This window comes from Uloborus diversus, chromosome 10 (genome assembly GCF_026930045.1).
Source record: "Uloborus diversus isolate 005 chromosome 10, Udiv.v.3.1, whole genome shotgun sequence".
NCBI classification, from domain to species: Eukaryota; Metazoa; Arthropoda; class Arachnida; order Araneae; family Uloboridae; genus Uloborus; species Uloborus diversus.
The window spans coordinates 132887788-132910223 of NC_072740.1; the positions used below are offsets into that span (position 1 = coordinate 132887788).

The window sequence follows — 22436 nt, forward strand, 5'->3', positions numbered from 1 at the left end:
AGATATTTAATTTGAAAAAAGGTGGTTGAGATAGCGTTCCGCTTTCTTTATTTTATCTTTCGTGTTAATTTTTTTTTTAAAAACACAGCTTACACAAAATATGAAACTGATAAATTTACGGATTAAATTTGTAAGAACACAGCACCGAACTTCATTTTCTTGAGACAAACTGAAATAAATATAAAAAAATTACATTAGCATGAATTTGAATTTCTTTTTTACACACTTATAAAGCAGCTATTTCTCTGTTTTAGCTACAGAAATATATATGGACTGCCACAAGACGTGCTTTTTCATAATCATTAAACTTTAAAAATTTTGTTTATATAAATCTAATAATTTCTTTATTCAAAAATATTAAATTTGTTTTGAACTTTGCAATTGCTTTTAGACTATTCCTTCTCGAAAGTTATGCTGATAGAAAAATCATAACTTTTGGTCATACAAGCTCCCTGCGCTAATACGATTCATAATAATCATACTCGCACACTACAAAACATTTTTACAGTAAGAATCACAGCCTAAATGTATCGTCGTGAAAAATAATTTCTTTGCTGATACGTAGTTGTTTTTTTTTTTTAACGAGCTTTTGCTACAAAGCTACACACAGTGATCCTTTTACTTAAAGATTCCGACTTTGGACCAGTAAAGAGCGTCCCTTACATTTTAGCAATGCATCAATTTCTTCAAACTCGAAACAGAAGAGGGTGTCTAAGACTTAAAGGATGCGTTGAGATGGAGGAGTAGAAAGGCACCACAAAGAAGTTGCAAAGAAATTTGAACTAGGTTTGAAGAGTTACAGGCGTCACTTTCGCAGAAACACATAAGACCCTTGCCTTCCGATTCAAGCATGCACACGTGGTCGACCAGGAAAAGGTTGATTTGAAGGTTGGAGGTACATGTTCGTCGAACTACTTCGGTTTCTGAAAAAGAAATTTTGTTCTTGTCATGAAATTGGATTGAGACATTCTTTTAAATGAAGCAATATGCAATAAAAATTGATATGGGTTAGATCCTTTCACGAAAATATTTTCTGAATAAAACTAATGTATTTAATATGGGTGTAATAATAGGCATTTCAGTTGTTGCATCTCTTCCTTTTCTGTATGAAATCTATGCAATTGATTTGGGATTATACACTGTTAAAACTACAGGATGCAGTCGGCACCTTTCAGGGGAGAAACGCTTGTTCACCAGCGACACCTAATACGGAGCCGAAATGGCCCCTCTAAATATGATGAAAAACAGGCACCTTTTAAAAAATAGGCAGCCGGAGTGAAAAAAAAAGAACCTTCGGAGAGAGAAATTTCATCCTTACTGTAGATCCTCCTCCCTCTCCCCCATATTGTCTGCGTTTTTGAATACAGTTGCGTTTTTTTTTTTTTAAATATACTTGGCTCTCTGTTTAACGACTTTCAAGGGACCACAAAAAATCGCCCTTAAGTAGAAAGCGTCCTTAAATGGAATGCTTTTAACACTATAGTGGACCATCTGGGACCGTGAAAAGCCGTCTTTAAATAGAGAAAGTTGTTAAATAGAGCGTCGTTAAACAGAGAGCCTACTGTAGCTTTGTTTTGATTCATGATATTCTACGTTTTGGACATTTTCCACATTAAACTAAGTACTGGAAATGATTAAAACTTGTAATTACAGCATTTGATCCTATTTCAGAGTTTTCAACATAGTTAAGAAGTGCTCATTGCTTTAATTCATCTGATCGTGATCTAACTCAATGTTTCTCAACCTCTTTTGACCCACGGGCCCGGTAAAAGCAAAAGAAAAACTTTGCGGACCAGTGAAATCTTTATCGTTTTCTTAAAAATTCATAAAATAAATAATAATAATATTAATAACTCTGGGGCCGTTGAAAACTTGTGAAAAAATGTTGCGTTTTTGCGCTGATGAGTTTTTTTTTTTTTTTACAAAGTAATGTTAAAAATTAATAAAATAATAAATATCTACCCCTTTACTTGGTATCAAAGATCTGTCACAAATATGTTATAATTTAAAGACGAGTAATTATTTAAATAATGTGAGAAATTATACATTTACTAAAAGATGACCCATACCGTAAATGAAGTATAGAGGTACTTATGAATTATTTACATGAAGAGCCAAAAATATTTTGGGATATTACAGTTACGGAAAAACAAAATTGTTTCATAAACGTTAATGAAGAGTAAAAAAATAAAATGCACATGAAGTTTTTCGACAGTTTAAAAACCAAAAGAAATTTCTAACGCTATCGAGACATTAACCGCTCACAGGAAATGATTCAAACACTTGAATGAAAAAAAAAAAAAAATCCAGACGGAGAGAAAACTTTTTCCCTGTTTATTTTTTCACTTGCTATTTATTCTGTTATAATCTACCGAAGCACAAGAATCATTTTTATTCCAGTTCTCACTCGTTGATTATTGATAATCTTATTGCCGGTTATTTTGGTGATTAAATGTTGCTTATCGAGTACTCAAGAAAATAATGATAGACATTTTTAGTAGTGTTTTGAATGATGGAAATTTCACGACAGTAACGGTAAACTGAAACTAAACGAAAGTAACGGCAACTGAAAAGCAAGAAATGCGCTTTTAAACACTTTTAACAATGTTTGAAAGCCCTAAAAACTACGAAGTGATCAAAAGCTGTACTTACTTGTAATTTTGGATAATTAATCCTAGAAAAGTTGTGTTTTAATCCAATAGTGTACTTCATTCAATGTGAAAGACACATAGATGCAACCATCATTTGTCTGCCATATTGAAGTGGTTGAATGTATGTCTAAGGCAAAAGCGCATGCGCAGCGAGTCTTTCTGCGATTGCAAGCTGTTTTGGCTCCTCTGCTGTATTTCCTGGCCAGCATGGCACCCTTGGGCACCATGCTTTCACCTTAGAGGGAATATATTCACTCGTCTGGAACCCCTGGTTAGAACAGTGTACCTTCCTAAAAATATTTTCGGAATGAAACCAATGTAGGGTAACGGCACCAGTAACAGATATGCTTAAGGTCTCAGGTTAACTCAGTCTTCCGAGCCTTTTAATGCATTTAGACTTTTAAAACTATTTTTCTCTCATGCAACTACACCTCATCTAACGTTTGGCTACTTCTGGATCCTTTGGTTTAGTTAATTCTATTTTTCTTTGCTCAATTTTGAGAAAAGGTCCGACCCCTAGTAACAGACACCGAAAAATCTGATGATACCCAGTAACAGATAGGATGAGGAAAGGATGAGTAATGGCCAAAATTCCCTTTTTCTCTTCAAAATGTGCAAAAGTTCTCCATTTTTAGAACTAAAGCCCTATTAAGTTTAAATAAACATGAAACAAGAATTGACCTCGTGGCAGTTGTTCATAACTTTTCACCACTGCCTTGAAAATAGCAACTGGCTCATAAACTTTACTCTAAAAACACTAGATGGCTTCACCGTATTCATGAGCCACAGCAACATCAGTTTTACACGCCTAAAATTCTTATTACAGTCGAATCCCGACTTACGCGAGGGATGCGTTCCAAGACTCCTTGCGTAAGTCGAAATTTCGCGTTGTGGAAATAGGTATATGTAAAATATTTTATAAACATACCAAATTATTTTAGACACTTATTAACACCACTTCAAACTGTTTTAAACCATTCCTCAATTATACATTACCGTTTCTCACATAAAGAACTGAATTTTGATTTGTATTTAAAAAAATATTTTAATCAACATAAAATACTGTTACGATGCACAAAATCAGTGATCAGCGGGAAAGGGAAACATAAAATAAACCAGTACGGTACGTACAGTATGTAGTCATAATAAAATCATGCACTATAATAATACTGTGCAGTAGATCCAGTAATTCACTCACACCTAATTGTGCACCTTCGATGCATTTTTTAGTTATTCAAGAATCGAGAACCTTTAGCTTTTCTTTGTCAGAAACTTTCTCTTTCACAAAGTCTTCACAAAGTTTAGATGGAACACTGCTTTTAGGTATCATTATATTTCATCACCTTTCGCATTTAGAATGAAAAAAAATATGGTAAATGCGGGGTAGTTATTTGTCTACACAAACAAGGCTATGTTCAGACTAGTACGCTGTGGAAATTCCTGCTGCCAGTGTTGCTAAAAGCATGAAAGTCCTTTCACGAAAAAATATTTTTCGTAGCCAATAAAAAAGCCGATACTTTCACACCGCGAATCCCTTCTGAAAATTTTCGTGTTGCCGGCGAGGAATTCGCGTTAGGTCTAACATTATTTACTGGTGAAAAAACTGCGTTGTAACCGTTTCGCTTAAGTCGAATCGCGTTGTAGCGGGAGTTGACAGTATTTAAATTCAAACTTATGAATGTGTTACTGGACCCTTGTCTGTTACTGGTGCCATTACCATATTTGATATTGATGTGTTCCTTCATAAAAATATTTTTGTATAAAAATGTTTTCCCATTTAATATTGTATTTCTTATGCTGAACTCAATGATAGCTCTCAAAATACATTCTGGACGATGAAAAAAAAAAGCGTTAAAAGCATGGTAACTGATTGACATACTTCTTTTTGAAAATGTCAGTCAGTTACCTTGTTTTTAATAAATATTTTTAAAAAAAATCCAAAATATATTTCGGGAATTCAATTACACCATTAAATTTAGTTGAAAAAATACAATATTTCTGGGCAAAAGATCGTTTGCGCAACACATATTTTGCGTTCAATATTAAAAAATACGTAGGTATTTTGTTTAAATACTGTCAGTCAGTTACCCGTAGAAATACCCGTTTAAAATCTGAATAGTAGCACATATTTCATATGGGTGCATCTTATTAAAAATATCTTGTGCGTAAAATTTATTATGTTTCTTTATCTGGCTAACCCGATACAAAAATGAGGTTGATTGGTTTCGGTATTGCTATTTGGGAAATATCTGGAATTGACTGGGTGAAAAGCTTCAAGCAAGCGTCTAGTTGAATTAATTTTTAAAAATGTTTAAATATCAATTAGATGAATGTTAATAATAGCTAATGTTTAATCTCGAAACATGTAATAAGACTTCAAACAGCTATACAAGGAAAAATACTTCCGTAAACATCTTGAATTACACTTAAATTTAAAAAAATGGAGCAACAAAATTTCTATAGCTATAATACACTAAAAAAGTGAAATCGGGAATCACGGTCTAATAAGTTTCTTCCGTCAAGAAATGCGAGGTTGATCGACCGTATTTGCAATGCATCTTTTTTGCTTAACTTTATCACCAAATTTTTATCTAAGCGTGATTCTTTTCTGCATTATTTTCTACAGCTTGAGCTTTCGGAGTGAAAATGCAACTGCAGGTTGTTTTTTTTGTAATGTAAACGAATTTAGTCTTACGTTAATGCTGAAAATCTGCAAAAAAAAAAAAAAAAACAAAAAAAAAATGTTATGTCTTTAGTGCTTCAGTTTTCTAACACTCTTTAAGGAATTTAATTATTCATAAACAATCAAAAACCCGTTGCTAACTGAGAAAAAATTTGAATGAAATTTACGAATAATTTTCTAGTAAGCTTTTCAACTCTAATGAAATGATTCAATATAAGGAAATTTGTTATCTTTTTGTTATGTTTCGTTAAGTTTTGCGTTGGAGGCAAAGTTTGAACCTTAGAGCAGGAATTGAAATGGAGAAAGCAAGTCCAATCATTGTCTTAGCAAAAGCTGACCCAAAGACCCCAAGTCAGGCGACTCAACAACGACAAATGGTTGGCACGTTTTGCGTGAAACAAGCGAAAGAAATCTGATTTCTTCCAATGCTTTGCTTTAAAATCTATCACGTGACTTGGAAGTCTTGGTTTCATGAATGAAAGTCTTCATTCCCTCCATTTTATCTCATCTCAATGGTTGGATGTTTACATAAAAGCGATACAAAATTTATACATCTCATTCTAAACTGTTTCGATAAAACGACATACAAATACGAGTATATTGAACGTCATGCTACAACAGTCAAATCGAAATCTAAGTTTCGCATGTGTCATTAAATACTTTTGCTTCTATAATTGATTTATCTTTGAAGAGTATTAATGAGTTTATTAAAGTAATTACTCATTTGAATTTCTTAACTAACATACAGACATATCCGTCAAAAATTCAAGGAAACATTCGATTAAATAGAATTCAGTCTCAAGTTGATTAAGTTACAGAAATATAATCTTACCAGCAAAACAACTCTTAGACAATAAACTTGAATATTCGTTATAAGCTGTTTAATGAGCTTACAGTTGAGTAAATTAATTCTGAGTAACTCAGTTAATTCTAGATACAATTTACGCATTTTAGTGATGTCAATTTATTCCTTTAAAATGAGTCCTAATTATTTGAATTATGTATTTCTCTTTCCTAGCATTGCGTAGATTGGTAAAACCGAAAACAACTTCACAGTGTGGTATTAATTGAAATCCCACACACATGGTTAAAAGTGCAACTTTTTAAAAATTAGAAATAGTTTGTGGAAATGCATTAATGCATGTGTGGGAGAGGGAAACAGTGGGAGAGTTTTCATATCTTTTGTTATAACGTCTTTAATTTTAGCTCTGAAGAAATGCTAATTGCAGAACAGGGTTATAAAACTATTTAGCTATCACCGTTATTTTGACTTCCTTTTACAACGAGCTGACGTGTGCATCACATGACTTACTTTTACTCCAATTTAATGTCATTTCCCCATTACTGGCAATTTTAATGTGATTCAATAGTTTACTCTCTAAATATCACCAACAGTGGCTAAATTAAAACAGATTTAAAAAAAAAAATCGTAAAATTTGTCACCAAGTTGGCGACAAAACTTGGCGACCAAAAGACTGGCGATATATCGCCAAGTGTCTGCCATATTATAACACCACTTGAGTTTACATCGAAATTAACAATGATCCCCCCCCCCAAAAAGGGGCAAAAGACCCCTTTAGAAACTCCCGAATGCAACCAAAAGGGGAGGTGCACAACTCGACCCCACTAGGAGTCAACGTACCAAATTTCAACTTTCTAGGACTTACCGTTCTTGAGTAATGCGACATACATACGCACATCCGCATATACGCAGATACATACATACGTACATACAGACGTCACGAGAAAATTCGTTGTAATTAACTCGGGAATCGTCATTATGGATATTTCGCGTGTCTATACGTTCTTAGGCACTTATCCACGTGTGGTCGAGTCGAAAAAAAACTCAATATTCATTCGGGGGTGAGTAAAATGGAAATTAAGGTCGATTTTTGAGTGAAAATTTTTCCGCGAATACAATACTTCCTTTTTTACTTCCTTTTACAAAAAAGGAAGTATTGTATTCGCGAAAAAAATTTTACTCAAAAATCGGCCTTAATTTCCATTTTGCTCGCCCCCGAATGAATATTGATTTTTTTTTTCAACCGCTACCACACGTGGATACATGCCTAAGAACCGTATAGACACCTGAAGAAAACATTTTGACGATCCCCGAGTTAATTACAACGCGTTTTCTCGTGACGTCCGTATGTACGTATGTATGTGCGTATGTGTGTATGTATCTTGCATAACTCAAGAATGGTATGTCCTAGAAAGTTGAAATTTGGCACATAGACTCCAAGTCTGGTCTAGTTGTGCACCTTCTCTTTTGGTTGCATTCGGATGTTCCAAAGGGGGCCTTTTACACCTTTTTGGGGGGAAAACATTTTTAATTTCAATGTAAACTCAAGCGGTGCTATAATTTGGCAAACACTTGGCAATATATCACCAAGCTTTTGGTCGCCAACTTGGCGACGAATTTGGCAGTTTTTTTTAAAAAAATCTGGTTTCAGTTTGGCCATATTTAGAGAGTTAACCATTGAATCACATTAAAACTGCCAATATTGGGAAAATTTCTCTGTATAAAACGTTTTCTTTGCTTCGGTTCGCAACAGACTTTGAATGAAAGTATTTAAAGTGTTTTTTTTGCTCACTCCGAGGCACCATTATCTTTAAATTGGAGTAAAAGGAAGTCATGTGATGCACACATCAGCTCGTTGTAAAAGGAAGTAAAAAAGGAAGTATTGTATTAGCGAAAAAATTTGCACTAAAAAATCGACCTTAATTTATATTTTACTCACCAACGAATGAATGTTGAGTTTTTTTTTCGACTCGACCACACGTGGATAAGTGCCTAAGAACGTATAGACACGCGAAATATCTATTTTGACGATTCCCGAGTTAATTACAACGAGTTTTCTCGTGACGTCTGCATGTACGTACGTATGTATGTGCGTATGTGCGTATGTATGTCGCATAACTCAAGAACGGTACGTCCTAGAAAGTTGAAATTTGGTACGTAGACTCCTAGTGAGATCTAGTTGTGCACCTCCCCTTTTGGTTGCATTCGAATGTTCCAAAAGGGGTCTTTTGCCTCTTTTTTGGGGGAAATCATTGTTAATTTCGATGTGAAACAAGTGGTGTTATAATTTGGCGGACACTTGCCCATATATCGCCAGTCTTTCGGTCGCCAAGTTTTGTCGCCAACTTGGTGAGAAATTTGGCGGATTTTTTTTTTTAATCTGATTTTAATTTGGCCACTGTTGGTGATATTTAGAGATTAAACTATTGAATCACATTAAAATTGCCAGTAATGGGTAAATGACATTAAATTGGAGTAAAAGGAAGTCATGTGATGCACACATCAGCTCGTTTTTTCAGAATTTTCCCTCGTATTCCTTTTTTGAAGGCTCTCAAGTTGCCCCATGTGAGGCGCATCACTCCCCGAGGGTCCTTGTTCCTGTCACCGAGGAAACTTCCCATGTGAGGCGCAGTGAGATAAGGCATGGGATACAGTGGGACATTGAAAAACGCTCATAAAAATTAGTTATAATATGACAATATATTTTTCTATTAAATACTGATTGAGATATGCATAGCACACAAAGCATTTAAAAGCAGTTTTTAAACAAGAAGACATAAAAATTGTTATAATCTATACTAATAATATAGAGCTGTAGAGTTTGTTTGTTTGAACGCGCTAATCTCAGGAACTACTGTTTCGAATTGAAAAATTCTTTTTGTGTTGAATGCTCCATTTATTGAGGAAGGCTATAGGCTATTTTTTTTTTGATCAGAGTGACCGAAATATTTGTAATTGCAAATTCAATGTTTAATTTATTGTTTAGTTCTATGAAATCCTAATAGATGGCGGGGTAAGTTAACTCTCCGAAAGAGAGATAGCCGACAGTGTCGATAGCTGCGAGGAACCATGCCCATGCTACGCTGTTGTGATCAGCGAACAGATTTTTGAATGCGTTTTTTTTTTCGATGTTCAGGTACATAATTTGATTTTGTAGGATTTTTCTATTCGGTTTTGTTTTCCTTCTTTCTACAACTTTTGTTTTTGTTACTTATAGATAATTACTTATCTAAGTAAATAATGTGATTTGTCGTATTATTCAATTGTGATTGTTCTTTATAACGTTTTTATAATAGCATTGTTTATTTGGCGAAACATTTTAAATTGCAGGGGGGGGGACGCTTCACTCGCTAAAGGACAGGGTTACAGTAGCGTGGTTGCTTGCTGCGTTAAGCGATGAACTATGTAGTTGAAAAATTTTTTTGAGTTTTAAAGCTACTGTTAATATTTTTATGCGGTTTGGCGAATATTTTTCAACTCCAAAGAGACTTTAATAGGTCTTTTGAAAAGGTGTGTACGCATTTTAGTTGAAGAAGAGTGATCATTTCACATCAGAAGGGGGCTGGGGCGTGGATTTTTTTTTGTTCAACGGACTTCCTTTAACTTCTTAGCACCTGCATCGCCGTCCGGTACTGCTAGTATATGATAAAGCACATGTGAGCTAAAAAATTATTTTTAAAATAACGCTTGATGCATTGAAAATAATAAAGTAACATAAATAAATCATTAAAGGATAAAAAATTGTAAATGATATGGCGTAAACAATAATTAAAACTTTACTTTTAACGTAGAAAAATATCGAAGGTCTTCAAAAAATTATAATATATTCCTTCGCTGTTTTTAATCTCCACAAGACACAGGGTTTGGTAATTTCAAAGTGTTATAACATGCTTGGAAACACAAAAACTCAAAATAATGCATCTAGATGAATTACAACTCATAAGAAATTTTCATTAGTAATAATAAATAGTATCAACAGATAAATGGGCTAACCCGTTAGATGTACGTAAATGCCGCTGAAAATACAGTTTAAATAAAACCTCATTAGAATCAATTCCATGATTAAATTAATTTTAAATCTTGATTGTTTAAAATGTGCTTACTTTGAATTATTCCAAACTGTTTATATTCTAGTGGAGAATTATGGAGGTATAATAGGACGTCGTCCTGCTTTTCATCCAAAAGCAGAATTTTTAAGTACACCCAAACCTGTTTTTATGTGGTGGATAGGGACCGCATGAAAAAAAAATGTTCGAAACTTCACGAGTAGCTTTAAAAAGTTGTTTTCGCAACACAGTTAATTTTTTTTATACGGTGGATAGGGAATAGGGTTTCCAATCCCGAAATCCCGATCCCAAATCCCGCATGATATTTAGCGGGATTGAGAGCAAAATCCCGCGGGATTTCGAATCCCGCAATTTTTTTTTTTGCATGCAAATGTTTTTCAACTTTTGCCGGTCATAAAACAACTATTTTCAGAAGCATGATCTGAAGTTTGATTCACTTTCCTCGTATTTCTGCAAAAATAGCAAGAAAAACTTTGCATTGTGTGATATGCGGTGAATTTACCATTTAAGAAGAACTATAAAAATAGAGTATATTTTTCTGAGGGTGAATTGGTATTCTCACTCGAGGTTTCCGTTTTCATTCGTTCAGTAGTTGAGAAAATGCGTAAAAAGTATAAAATTTTTGGAAAACCAGCTCTAAAATTTAAAATTCAGAAAATTACGCTTCAGAAAAAAATAAAGAACATATCACATTAGAAAAAGGAGCCACAACACGCGTCTTCATCAACGCATTATTTTTTGAGCAAAAATCCTTTCCCGTCCCATACGAGCGATGCTTTGTTAAGATGCATTGGAATTTTTTTAGGGAACGCTTTTGCGTTCCAAACGATAATTGCTATTTTGGATCTGACTTTCCTGTGCTCTACAATTGATGAACGGAATTCAAGAAAACTACTGTTTCAAGCAACAAAAACAGTCTTCTCAAAATGCACCATCTTTCTGCTTGACATTAAAATTTATTTTTTTACAGAATAAGGTCAGTCTCGCGGGATCCGAGATCCCGCGGGACTGGAAACCCTAATAGGGACCGCATAAAAAAAAGTCTCATATAGAAAATAACCCAAAATCTTACAGACTAACCTTTAGAAGAAATCAAAATAAACCAAGTATGATAATAATTTTGGCCGAGGAGTCGGATAAAATTTCCCGAATAGGGAAGCTTTTGGGAGGTTACAATGACTTTCCATCGGGGCTCCAATGCCATCACTTGAAGATACTGCAGTGAAACCTCCGAATAGCGGACAGTCAAGGGACTAGAAGTTTTGTCCGTTATTGGGAGGTGTCCGCTATTAGGAGGAACTACTTAATTTACCTTTTTCAACATGGGCTGTTGTTCCCTTTGTAGAGCACAATCGAAACAATTGTGAAAGGTTTACTACATTTTACGTCAAGTGTAATTAATCTGTTAGTTGGCAATATGACCTTGAATATGGGCAAATCTTTTTCATGTCTAAAAATTAAACAACCCAACGAAACTTCGGCGCTATAAAGACGACTATTACCGGCGCCGGTCTGCTCAATTGCATCTCCCGAGAGCCCCAGTTAGAAAAAGCGCCCAGTTTCCTCTTTTTTATCTTAACTTTTAAATAGTTATTGTGTACAAAATTCATTGAAATCTTATGAAAAACGTTCGTTAATTGTTAAGACTGACATCAGTTTTCACTTATCAGCTTCAATACTCTCAAAACTAGCCGTAACAAAATTATGACTTTTTTTTTCTTTTTCATTTTTTGCTGCCTGCAAAAAGTACCATGTCTTATAGTTCTTTTTTTTTATGCCCTCAACTTTTAAGCCCCAATCGCTGCCTCTGCCTATTAACACCCTTTTAATTCCAAGAAACAGTGATAAGGGAATGACGGGGGGGGGGATATCAGTTGTGGAAGATGAAAAGTTTTGTAAGGCAAGCAGTTACTAAGATATTCTGTGAAAAGAAAAAAAACCGGAAGTGCTACGATCGCAAGGGAAATTTTTTGTGAAATAACTGTCCGTTATTCGGAGTGTCCGTTATTCAGGGTGAATTACATGGAATGGTCTATATTGAGGGACTGGGACTTGCAAAAATGTCCGTTAAATTAGAGGTGTCCGTTATTCGGGAGTGTCCGTTAAGGGAGGTTTCACTGTACCTCGCACTCGTTTTAAAAAGAATTTCCTCTTTCATTAATGCATTGATATTGATTATTGAATAATAATTTATACCTCAAAATAAAAAAAAGCATAACTATAACAAAAATAAAAAGGGCTACCGCTTCCCTACAAGTTTAAATGTTGCAGTGACAAGTCTCAAAGGAGGTGCCCTACAGGTTAACTGAAATATTGCTCACTTTTTACATTTTTAGTATTTGAATTTCAGGAAAAATTCATTTGTCCCAATGTACCCCATGTCATACTGCCCTAATTGCATCAGTGCTCAGCCAGTTTTCAGAAATCCCCCGGCCACAGCGACATAAAACATCTCAGAAATTATATCTAGTTTAAAACCAAATATGACGCATTCTCGCTTTCCATTAAATATCAGCCAACATCAGTACTTTGTGGGTACTTTTATTAAATTAGTAATACATCATTTTTATTTTAAATAGTGTTGTTCTCGTTCTTCCATTGTGCCATGCTGCTTGTGTCTTAGTTAACTGGAAACACCATCCTTGAACGTGAAATGCTTATTTGTTTTCCGTTCTACTGTAATTTTTGTGCCTTAAATTTTAATGGAGTGTAGGGCAACGGCACCAGCAACAGACATGCTTAAGTCATCTCTCTCAGGTTAACTCAATTTTCTGAGCCTTTTAATGTACTTAGACTTTCAAAACTATTTTTCTCTTATGCAACTACATCTTATCTAACGCTAGTCTGCTTCTGGATCACCTGAATTAGTTATTTCTATTTTTATTTGTTCGATTTCAAAAAAGGGGCCGACCCCCCAGTAACAGACACCGAAAATTCTGATGATACATAGCAACAGATAGGATGAGGAAAGGATGAGAAATGGACAGAATTCCCATTTTTTCTTCAAAATGTGCAAAAGTACTTTATTTTTAGATCTAAAATCTTATTAAATTCAAATGAACATGAAACACCGGCAGACCTCGTGGTAGCTGTTCATAACCTTCCACTACTGCCTTGTAAATATACCAACTGGCTCATAAAATTTACTCTGATAACACTAGGTGGTTGCACCGTATTCATAGGCCACAGCAACATCAGTTTTAGCTTAAAATTTTTATAATTTAAATCGGAACTTACGACTGTCTGTTACTGGTGCCGTTACCCTATAATCTAATGTTGTAATGAAAAAAAAATGAGCATTTAAAAATTAGCAACTTTTTTTAACTGAGCAACTTCTGTTCCTCCTTTATTGTTAATTTATTTCGTTACTATTTCAAGTATTTCATTTGTTTCTATATTTATTAAAGAGGTTAAATTGTATTGTTAAATTTTGTTTCCTATTGCAAGCGAATTTCCAAAGGTATTCCCCATAACGTGAGTTTCCGGTTTTTATTTTTTTTTACACTCAACTGTTCCTTCTATGAACTATATGGAAGTATACTTACGAGTTCCTTGGTTCATTACGATTTTTACACAACAGCCTTCACATCTTTTGAGCGGAGGGAGATTCTGCGGGTGCGCAGTCGCATTAAATGGATCTTTACATCTTTGATCGGTCAACGTGCTGCACTCATAGCACCAGATTCTTGAAACTGAAATAAAATAAATGTCTTAAATCTAGAGCATTGATAAAGTGCCATAATGTGATAATAATTGAATTTTCGAAAAAGAACCATGAGAAGCTCATTCGTGTTTTAAATCATCTTAACACTTTATTAATCTTTTCATGGCATACATTCAGACAGATGCATAGAAAATGTAAAAAGTGTGAGATGTCCAGCCAGTCACCGCTAATACAAACGAAAACGGTGCGATAGTACCGTGAATGCGGACTACTTTGGCCCACATTTTTAAACTTTTTTTTTTATCGTTTCCCAAAAATTTTGTCACTTTTTCTATTTCTATACTGTGGTAAAGGTTTTACACTTCCAGACTATCCTTAATTTATAATTTGAATAGTTATTATTTTTTACGAAAATGGTACTACCCTTTTTAATTGTCTTTTATTTGGGTCAACGTTACCCTTGCGTTTGATTTACTATAGCCCAAGGTTGTTTTCCCTATTTAAAATCATTGCATAACTAACTAAAGCCAAAGAAAGATTTGTGTCCACAAATATCTATTTATTTAAAAGAAATGAATTTTAAAGATTTATTTGACATTTTAGAAGAAGTTTGATCACACATATTTGTTTTAAGGAAAATTAAAAAAAATAAAATGTTAAAGGCCTAGTTATTGTTTCACAATCGGCCGACAGAGAATAGTTGTATTTCCTTGGAATCCTGAACCTATGCTACCCTAACAACGAAATTCCCTTAACTTTTCAACTAATTTCCCAAAATTTGTAGGAAATACGTAAATACAATTGGGTCGACGTATATTTATAGCGAGATTTTGTAAGCAAAGTTGAGCATAATTTGAAAATTCATAAAATAAAGTTTTTACTTCAAGAAATCTTAGCTTAAAACTTTACTTCGAATTTTGAAAGTTAAATCAGTGACTCTACATTGTTACAGTATATCGAAATGAATATTAGACCTACATTTAAATTTCAAGGACACGTGACCTGCAGAACATGCTATTTTCTATGAATAACTTTGGTATATTATGGATAATAATGGTAAGTACTGATGTATCATCAATAAGATAAAGAAAAAAACACTTCCCACTCATCAGGGTCCCCAACATTTAAGGAGTAAGTTTAATCATTGCATCTCTTATAACGGTTCAACAAAAAAAGATATGGAAAAGACATAACATCTGCATAAAATCAATACGTCTAAGATAATCGTAGCATTTCTGATATTTCTGTGTACCTGTGAACAATGTACCTGAATCATGAGTAGTTGTCCAAAAATACTTGTTTCGTCAATCTTAGGTCAATAAGATTTCTTTCGGGCTAAAAAAAATTATCCTGAACGAACATTACCCTTGAAGCGATCAATTCACGTTCATTAGAAATTTCACTATCATATTTAGCATTCTTTAAAGGAGGATGAACACGAGAATTTCTGGGATTTTAAAATAATTGCTTAAATCATGCGACCGTTTACTTTAGCATGCGGTTTATTTTTTCAACTTTTTTGAGCAATAAAGTGTTGTTCTTTTTCTTATACAACGCTCACTCGCTAGGTATTTTGCATTTTACAAGTTCCGAGATGATTGCAATATGCTTAAAAATACTATTTTCTAGCAATTTCATACTTACATACACATTCTTCTTCAGCATTTACAAATACACAGTGAGCCAAAAGCCCTGTAAGAGAAAGAGATTGCTTTAAAAAACCAGTGTTTAGTACTGTGGAAAGTGTACAAAAAATATGGGTTCACAGTGCACTTCCTCACTGAAATGCTTCATCGCTCAGTACTTTTACAATTCCAAAACTACATCGTGTATACTTGATGAAATTTTAGTGGAAATGTACAATCAACTCAAAAATATTTCAGTTTATTTTTAAAACTATCTCGAAAGCATCAATTCCTTTTTATAGAATTCCTAACTTTTTTGAGAGGGTTGTCTCACCTTTGTCTTTGCATGTTTAAGTTGCAAGCAAATTAAAATGCTGATATCATGTTAAAAGCGATAGTAACAAAATAATTGTCACTTAGTGCTTAATGTAAGTCAATGCGTAATGTGTCGAAGAATATATATATATATATATATATATATATATATATATATATATATATATATATATATATATATATATATATATATATATATATATAAACGTATGTGTGTGTGTGTATTTGTTCCTTATATACAAATCCAGTTCCCGTCGAATTTCCTCTCAGTTTGGCACAGAGGTCCTTTGATGCATAGGCACAGGGTGTTTTTCGTTTCCCCTGAGGGGGTGGGGAGACTTCCCTTAAGAAGAATTTCGGCAGAAAATCCGTGAGACGTAAAGTTTACGCTCATTAATAATGACTGAATTTTTAAAATTAAAGAAACAAAACAAAAATCAGAGGTTCAAATTTAAATTTTGAGTCATAAAATTGCTCTTTTTTACACATTGACGGTAAATTGTACATTTTTTTTTTTTTTAAATTCAAGTCTGATCGTTGAACATGCGTCACTTGAGACAACTTTTATTTTCGAGGTAGACCGTGCAACCCTGTTGGAAAAGTGAAGCTGTGCCCCCCAAATTGTCAGTCTAGCTAGCTAGAACAAGACAACAACAACCATGCAACGCTGTTACAAAAGCCGCCGCTTACATGAATCACGTTTGTTCAAAACAGATTTGATTCCATAAAGCGGCTAATTCAATAAAACTGGATTGTGTTCTGTTTTTGACGGGGGGGGGGGGGGGGGGATTTGATTCATTAAACCGGTTGATTCACTCAACCACTGATTCAATTTACTGGCGTCCACTGTAGTTGTCAATATAAGTGTCGGAATCTTTATTGTAGTTGCTCCCGATGTGAAATCCACTTAATTCAATTTTAGTTTAACGTGATAAGAACCACTAAATGCAAGGGAAAAAAATCCCGGTTTAGTAAAATATTCGAAATTGATGTCATAAATTAATTAATTATAATGTTGAGGGAAAGAAAAACGATTTTATGCAACAATTTTGCATTTAGGAGTATACTGTATTGGTGTTTTAGAATAGGTCAAAAAGAGCTTGATTGAAGCAAAGAATAGTTACACGTACACGCACACATACATACTCCCTTTTTGTTTTTTGTTCATCGGGGGAGGGGGGGGGAGATTAGTATAAATATACAGGTAAGTACTCCGTTTTCTCCACGAAGAAAAAACATACAAACATGTTTCAGTATGGCAAAGGAAACAAAGGGTGTTAGAAAAGCAGAAATTGTATTAAGTGCATTATATCTCTTAGTAAACTATAAAAAGAAATTTGAAGCACAATTTGCATATTTAATTTATTGAAACTTGACGCAAAGTCGTTAGTTGACGTTAGTCAGCGAACAGCTGCAATCTATGAAGAGTCAAGTAGCAAAGACTAGAACCAATTAGGTTTGAACTCGCGTAATATCATGTCTATGAAGGTTTTGTAACTGTTCTACAGTAAAGAATATCACATTTAATATGTTGATGACGGCTTTGAAACTGCTCTATAATAGAGATGTTACATATGTGATATTTATGAGTTTCTAAACTGTTTTGGAGAATAGAATGTTCGACGGTTCCGTAACAGAGGCTGTCTTAGTAATACGTTTATGACGGTGACAAAACTATTCTACATTATATTATGAGACGCATTACATGATTTTTATGAATATTTTGTAATTCTTCTCCAGAATACATAATATAGGTCGTAGGTAACCTAGTGCACAGGACGTTGGGCTCGAAGTCGGAGGGTTACGGGTTCAGAATCCGATGCCGCTAAATACCACCGAGTACATGCAAAGTACGCGCTTGTTGAATCCGTGGGTTCGAAAGTCCTTTGGTTCGTCTTAGCAGATACCATGGGTTCAGATTTTCTCGAGCTTTCCCGCATCCCCTTCGGAGCTTTACCTAGATTGCTGTTGCAGGGGTCCTGCTATCTATCGGAGCTAAATCAGAGTTCTCTCCATTTGAGAGCCTCACTCTCACAGAAGTCGCTCCCTTTTGCTTTTGAAAACCACCCAAGAGCGAGTGCCCCCCCCCCCCAAAAAGGAAAAAAAAAACTCCTCAAAATATCCCCTAAAAATTTTAAGTCCCCGGTCTCCACCATGATTCCCCCTTCCCCAGTGGGCACTCCTGGCTACGCACGAAAGATACTTGCGTTCTGCGGTGTACCGAGCTTTCCATCATCGTAATCGCAGTGACGTCAGAACTACAGACGTCACGAGAAAACACTCTCGCAAGATGAGATCTCCAGAAATGTGCTTAGATGGCCACACATTCCTGCTATGTTTTGTTGTTTTACTGCCAAATGGGGCCGTGGTAGCCCGATCGGTAGAGTGTCGGATTCGGGGCCGGAGGGTCCTGAGCTCGAACCTCGATGGTCGAAGACCCACCGTCGTCATTAAAGGGGACTGGGCGACGTTAAATATGCTCGTGGTCTCAATGTCCTCCAAGTGAAACGATACCTCTGGGGGTGCTAGCACCAGGTAGCTATTAGCTCCTGGACTAGTTCTAAATTCTCATTAACTGTTCGATCCGGTGATGGTGCTGCAATCTATCGGTATATAAAATAATGGAGGCAAGGCACTTAGTATGCAGTCCTCGACATAAATACAGTTGCAGTAGGTTGTGACTCCGAATAGGAATAGGAATACTGCCAAATGCACAACTTAATGAGTTAAATTAATTTGTAGTACATTGTCTTAATTATTCCCCCCAACAAGATCAACAAGCATAAAGAGTGCAGAAGATAACTGTAGTTGTGCCCAAAAGACATTAGCAACAACGACATTATGATTACACTGTACTGCCGTGGGCGGGTAAAGGGTAGTATCTGCAATTTTTTCATTTTTGTCATCTATATTACGTTATCTTTACTGTGCATACTTGCTTATTTGGTTTTAGCTGAAGAAAATGCCCGAAAAAACGTCTAGTTCTAACATTTCCTTACTGTTAGTATTGAATAAAAAACATGTCTTTTGCAACCATCTTGAAAACTCATTGCTGTAGATACTGCTGTTTACCTGATTACGAGCCCTGTAAATGCAGCCCTGATGTTATACTTAAGAACTATTTTTAAATCACAGTTGAAAATTATGGAAAATATACTTGCCAAAACTGACGAGTTTTGAAAAGGCATCAGGCATTGAAAATTAAAATGCGGAGGAAATAAAGTGGTGCAGCTTTCAAATTGCACAACTTTACAGCTCAAAAACTGAATTTTCAAACTTGCACAAATATTAATGCTTGGACTTGGATGCCTTAGTAGATATGATGTATTATATAATGATTTCCAAAGAACCATGTTCTTCACACATAGGTTCAAATCGCGAGCAGTTCATATATTTTATTTTATCGAAATTCCAAAAAAAAAAAAAAAAAAAAAAAAAAACACGGAGAAAATCCTAGTTTTCATAGACTGTGTAGAGTAAATTCTTTCTTCTTCCCAAGTTCAACAATGAATGATAAAGCACTTCATTTCTGGCAAAAATCCAATACGTGCCGTTTCCATCAATTTATAGGGTTATCTTAATGTTTGGTGATATATAGTCACACATATATATTTTTTTTTTTTCACTTCTCATATTCAATTTTTACTCCAAAGTACTTAATGGCGATATTTATGAGAGTTTCAGGAGCTATTTTGAAGCAGATTTTATTCAAATATCGTAAGTTAAAAGACATTTCGGCACAGCGTAGAAAATCAAGTCGACGAAAAATATTTAAACGGCAGTATTTTTTTTTTGGAAATTTGTCTCACGAGAGATATGAGTACTTATTAGAGTTATACACAATTTTCGTACTTTTAAAAATAAATTTTGATTTTTCATTCATCATTAAAATGGTAAATAAAAGATCGTAGTAACAAAGATTCGTTTTACCAGAAAAATTGTGGTTTAGTGAATTCTTCCTTACACTAGAGTTTAGCCGGAACAGTGCATACGTTGCTGATGCTGCACCTTTTTCGTCCTTTTAAGTGCATTCATGAGTGTAATGTAGCTCATACCATCTTAATTCAGGAAAAAGAAACATTCATGAAGTTCGTCATAGGTTATTTAAAAAAAATAAGAATAATGAACATTCATTTCAGAGCCGAACCGACCTTATTGTTTTCAAAATTGGGGTTTTTACTGCCCTGTGCCTCTTAAGGGTAAGCTCAATAATAATACACGTGACGAATAGTGCTTCTGTGTTAAGAATACGTTAAATTTCGACTTTATTGCTGAAACTAGTCAAGCTACTGCTCTTTACTAGTTTTACGCAACTTTTAACAATTGAAACTGTTTCTTCCGTGCCGCAAATTCTGGTTAGTTGACATTGCATGTTTAGATAGCTACTGTCCGATTAAGACTATTTTTACTTCCTTTAACAAAAAAGGAAGTATTGTATTCGCGAAAAAAATTTCACTCAAAAATCGGCCTTAATTTCCATTTTTCTCATCCCCGAATGAATGTTGAGTTTTTTTTTCGACCCAATCACACGTGGATGTATGCCTGGGAATGTACAGACACCCAAAATATCCATTTTGACAACCCCTGAGTTAATTACAACGAATTTTCTCGTGACGTCCGTATGTACGTATATATGTGTGTATGTATCTCACATAACTCAAAAACCGGTATGTCCTAGAAAGTTTAAATTTGGCACATAGACTCCTAGTAGGGTCTAGTTGTGCACCTTCTCTTTTGGTTGCATTCGGATGTTCCTAAGGGGGATCTTTTGCTCCTTTTTGGAGGGAAATCATTGTTAATTTCGATGTAAACTCAAGTTGGGCTATAATTTGTCAGACACTTAGCGATATATCGCCAGTTTTTTGGTCACCAAGTTTTGTCGCCAACTTGGCGACGAATTTGGCGATTTTTTTTTTCTTTTTTTAAAAATTTTGTTTCAATTTGGTCACTGTTGGTGATATTTAGAGAGTAAACAATTGAATCACATTAAAATTGCCAATGATCGGGAAATGACATTAAATTGGAGTAAATATGTGCCAGCTGTAGGTGAACGGATTTGGTATTAATCATTTAAAAAGTAATAAATAAAAAGTACTTTTAACACAAGGAAGAATGAAATAAATCGTTAAAGGAGGTATGTAGTTTGTTTTATTGCTCTACATACAAGCAGTGTTGTGACTACGAAAAAGTTTTTCTTTAAGAGACGGTTCATTTGGAATGAAAAAAAAAAAAAAAAACAGCAGAGTTGTGACGGTTTGTAAGAATCTCTAAAAAAGGACGTATTGATAGAATTGATCACAACTTTCCTATTCGTTGTATGCATTCAATCTTTCTCAGTGAGAAAGACTTTGGACGGAACTTTTCGCTGTGTAATTTAATTGTAGTCAATTTTTATTTAAAAATATCCCCTGATAATAAGTTTTTAGCTTTGGTAGATCTTGATCTATTTTAGCTCTGAATGCTTCAAATACGTCAAGTCCATTACGACTTACACGACTTTAGCTTTGAACGTAGTATGTTTTGGGGACGCTTCAAAAAAAAAAAAAAAAACATTGTTCATCCTTGCATTATTATCGTCGATACAATTGTATAATTTTAATTAAATATCAGTTTTTAATTAAAAATAAGTTATGAGACATACATATAAAAATTAAAGCTTAGGCTTTGTTTTTACATATTGATATTTGATTTAGTCTCAATATTTATTCTAGTAGCAAAATATACACTACACATTAAAAATAAAGGTTCAACGGATGAAAATTAAAGAAGAAATAATAAAATTCATAGGGAAAAGTCTATACAATTGCATAAAATTTTACAGGAAAGTTTGATAAAAGTAATTTATAGGATTCTGAAATTGTTTTTGATTGTGAGTGTCATCAAATATAAAAAAGTTACAAACACCAAGTCCAAAACTAATTTGTCACAGGTTGTGAGCAAAATGCTAAAGGAAACCTATGAAATTCGGTATTTTTCACTGCCATGCAAAGGATTTTAATCAATTACTTATTGCTGTAAAGCGTTTTCCAGCAGTAAATATAATATTTAAACTTGTATTTTCAACAATTATAATTGTTATTACTATTATGTTTTTATTATTTCTTTTTAATGTGGAGGTCAGATACACGTCATTTATTGTAAAATTGGTGTATCTCCTTCTCCAAGTAAATGATTTTACTATGCCTTATTATATAAAACCTTTTGCAAATTTTTCCGTAGGCAAAAAAAAAAGAAAAAAGATAAATTAATTTCAATTGTGGCTTTTTAAATTCAAATGATGTTTTTCGCAATCACGAGTGTGTGTGTGTGTAGGCGTGTGTGTTTGTGTCGAGGCATGAGTGTGTGGAAATGTGTGCGTGTATAGGTATGTGTATGTATTAGGGTGCGTCTTATTTTTAAAGATGTTATTTTTTCATGAGGCACCCTGTCATTTTGTTCCTTTGGATGAAAAAAAAATTCACATATCTTAAAAATAAAAATTAAATAAAATTTAGAGGTTGCTACCACACATTGCTGCAAAATTGTGCATAACTAGACCCCACTAAGAGTCTACGTACCAAATTTCAACTTTCTAGGATATACTGTTCTTGAATTATGCGACATACATA

The 22436-nt window shown here is 34.3% G+C and overlaps 1 protein-coding gene across 1 annotated transcript in view; it reads right to left on the bottom strand.

Annotated features, from left to right (window-relative positions):
- Window positions 1-374: 374 nt before the first annotated feature.
- LOC129231631 (protein quiver-like) overlaps window positions 375-22436 on the bottom strand; it is a 59299-nt gene continuing 37237 nt past the window's right edge. Inside the window, exons 2-4 of the mRNA XM_054865995.1 lie at window positions 15512-15559; window positions 13749-13895; window positions 375-923 (exon numbers count right to left, since the gene is read on the bottom strand). Of these exons, the coding sequence (XP_054721970.1) occupies window positions 712-923; window positions 13749-13895; window positions 15512-15559 (407 nt within the window). The 3' untranslated portion in view covers window positions 375-711. The remainder of the gene's footprint in view (window positions 924-13748; window positions 13896-15511; window positions 15560-22436) is intronic.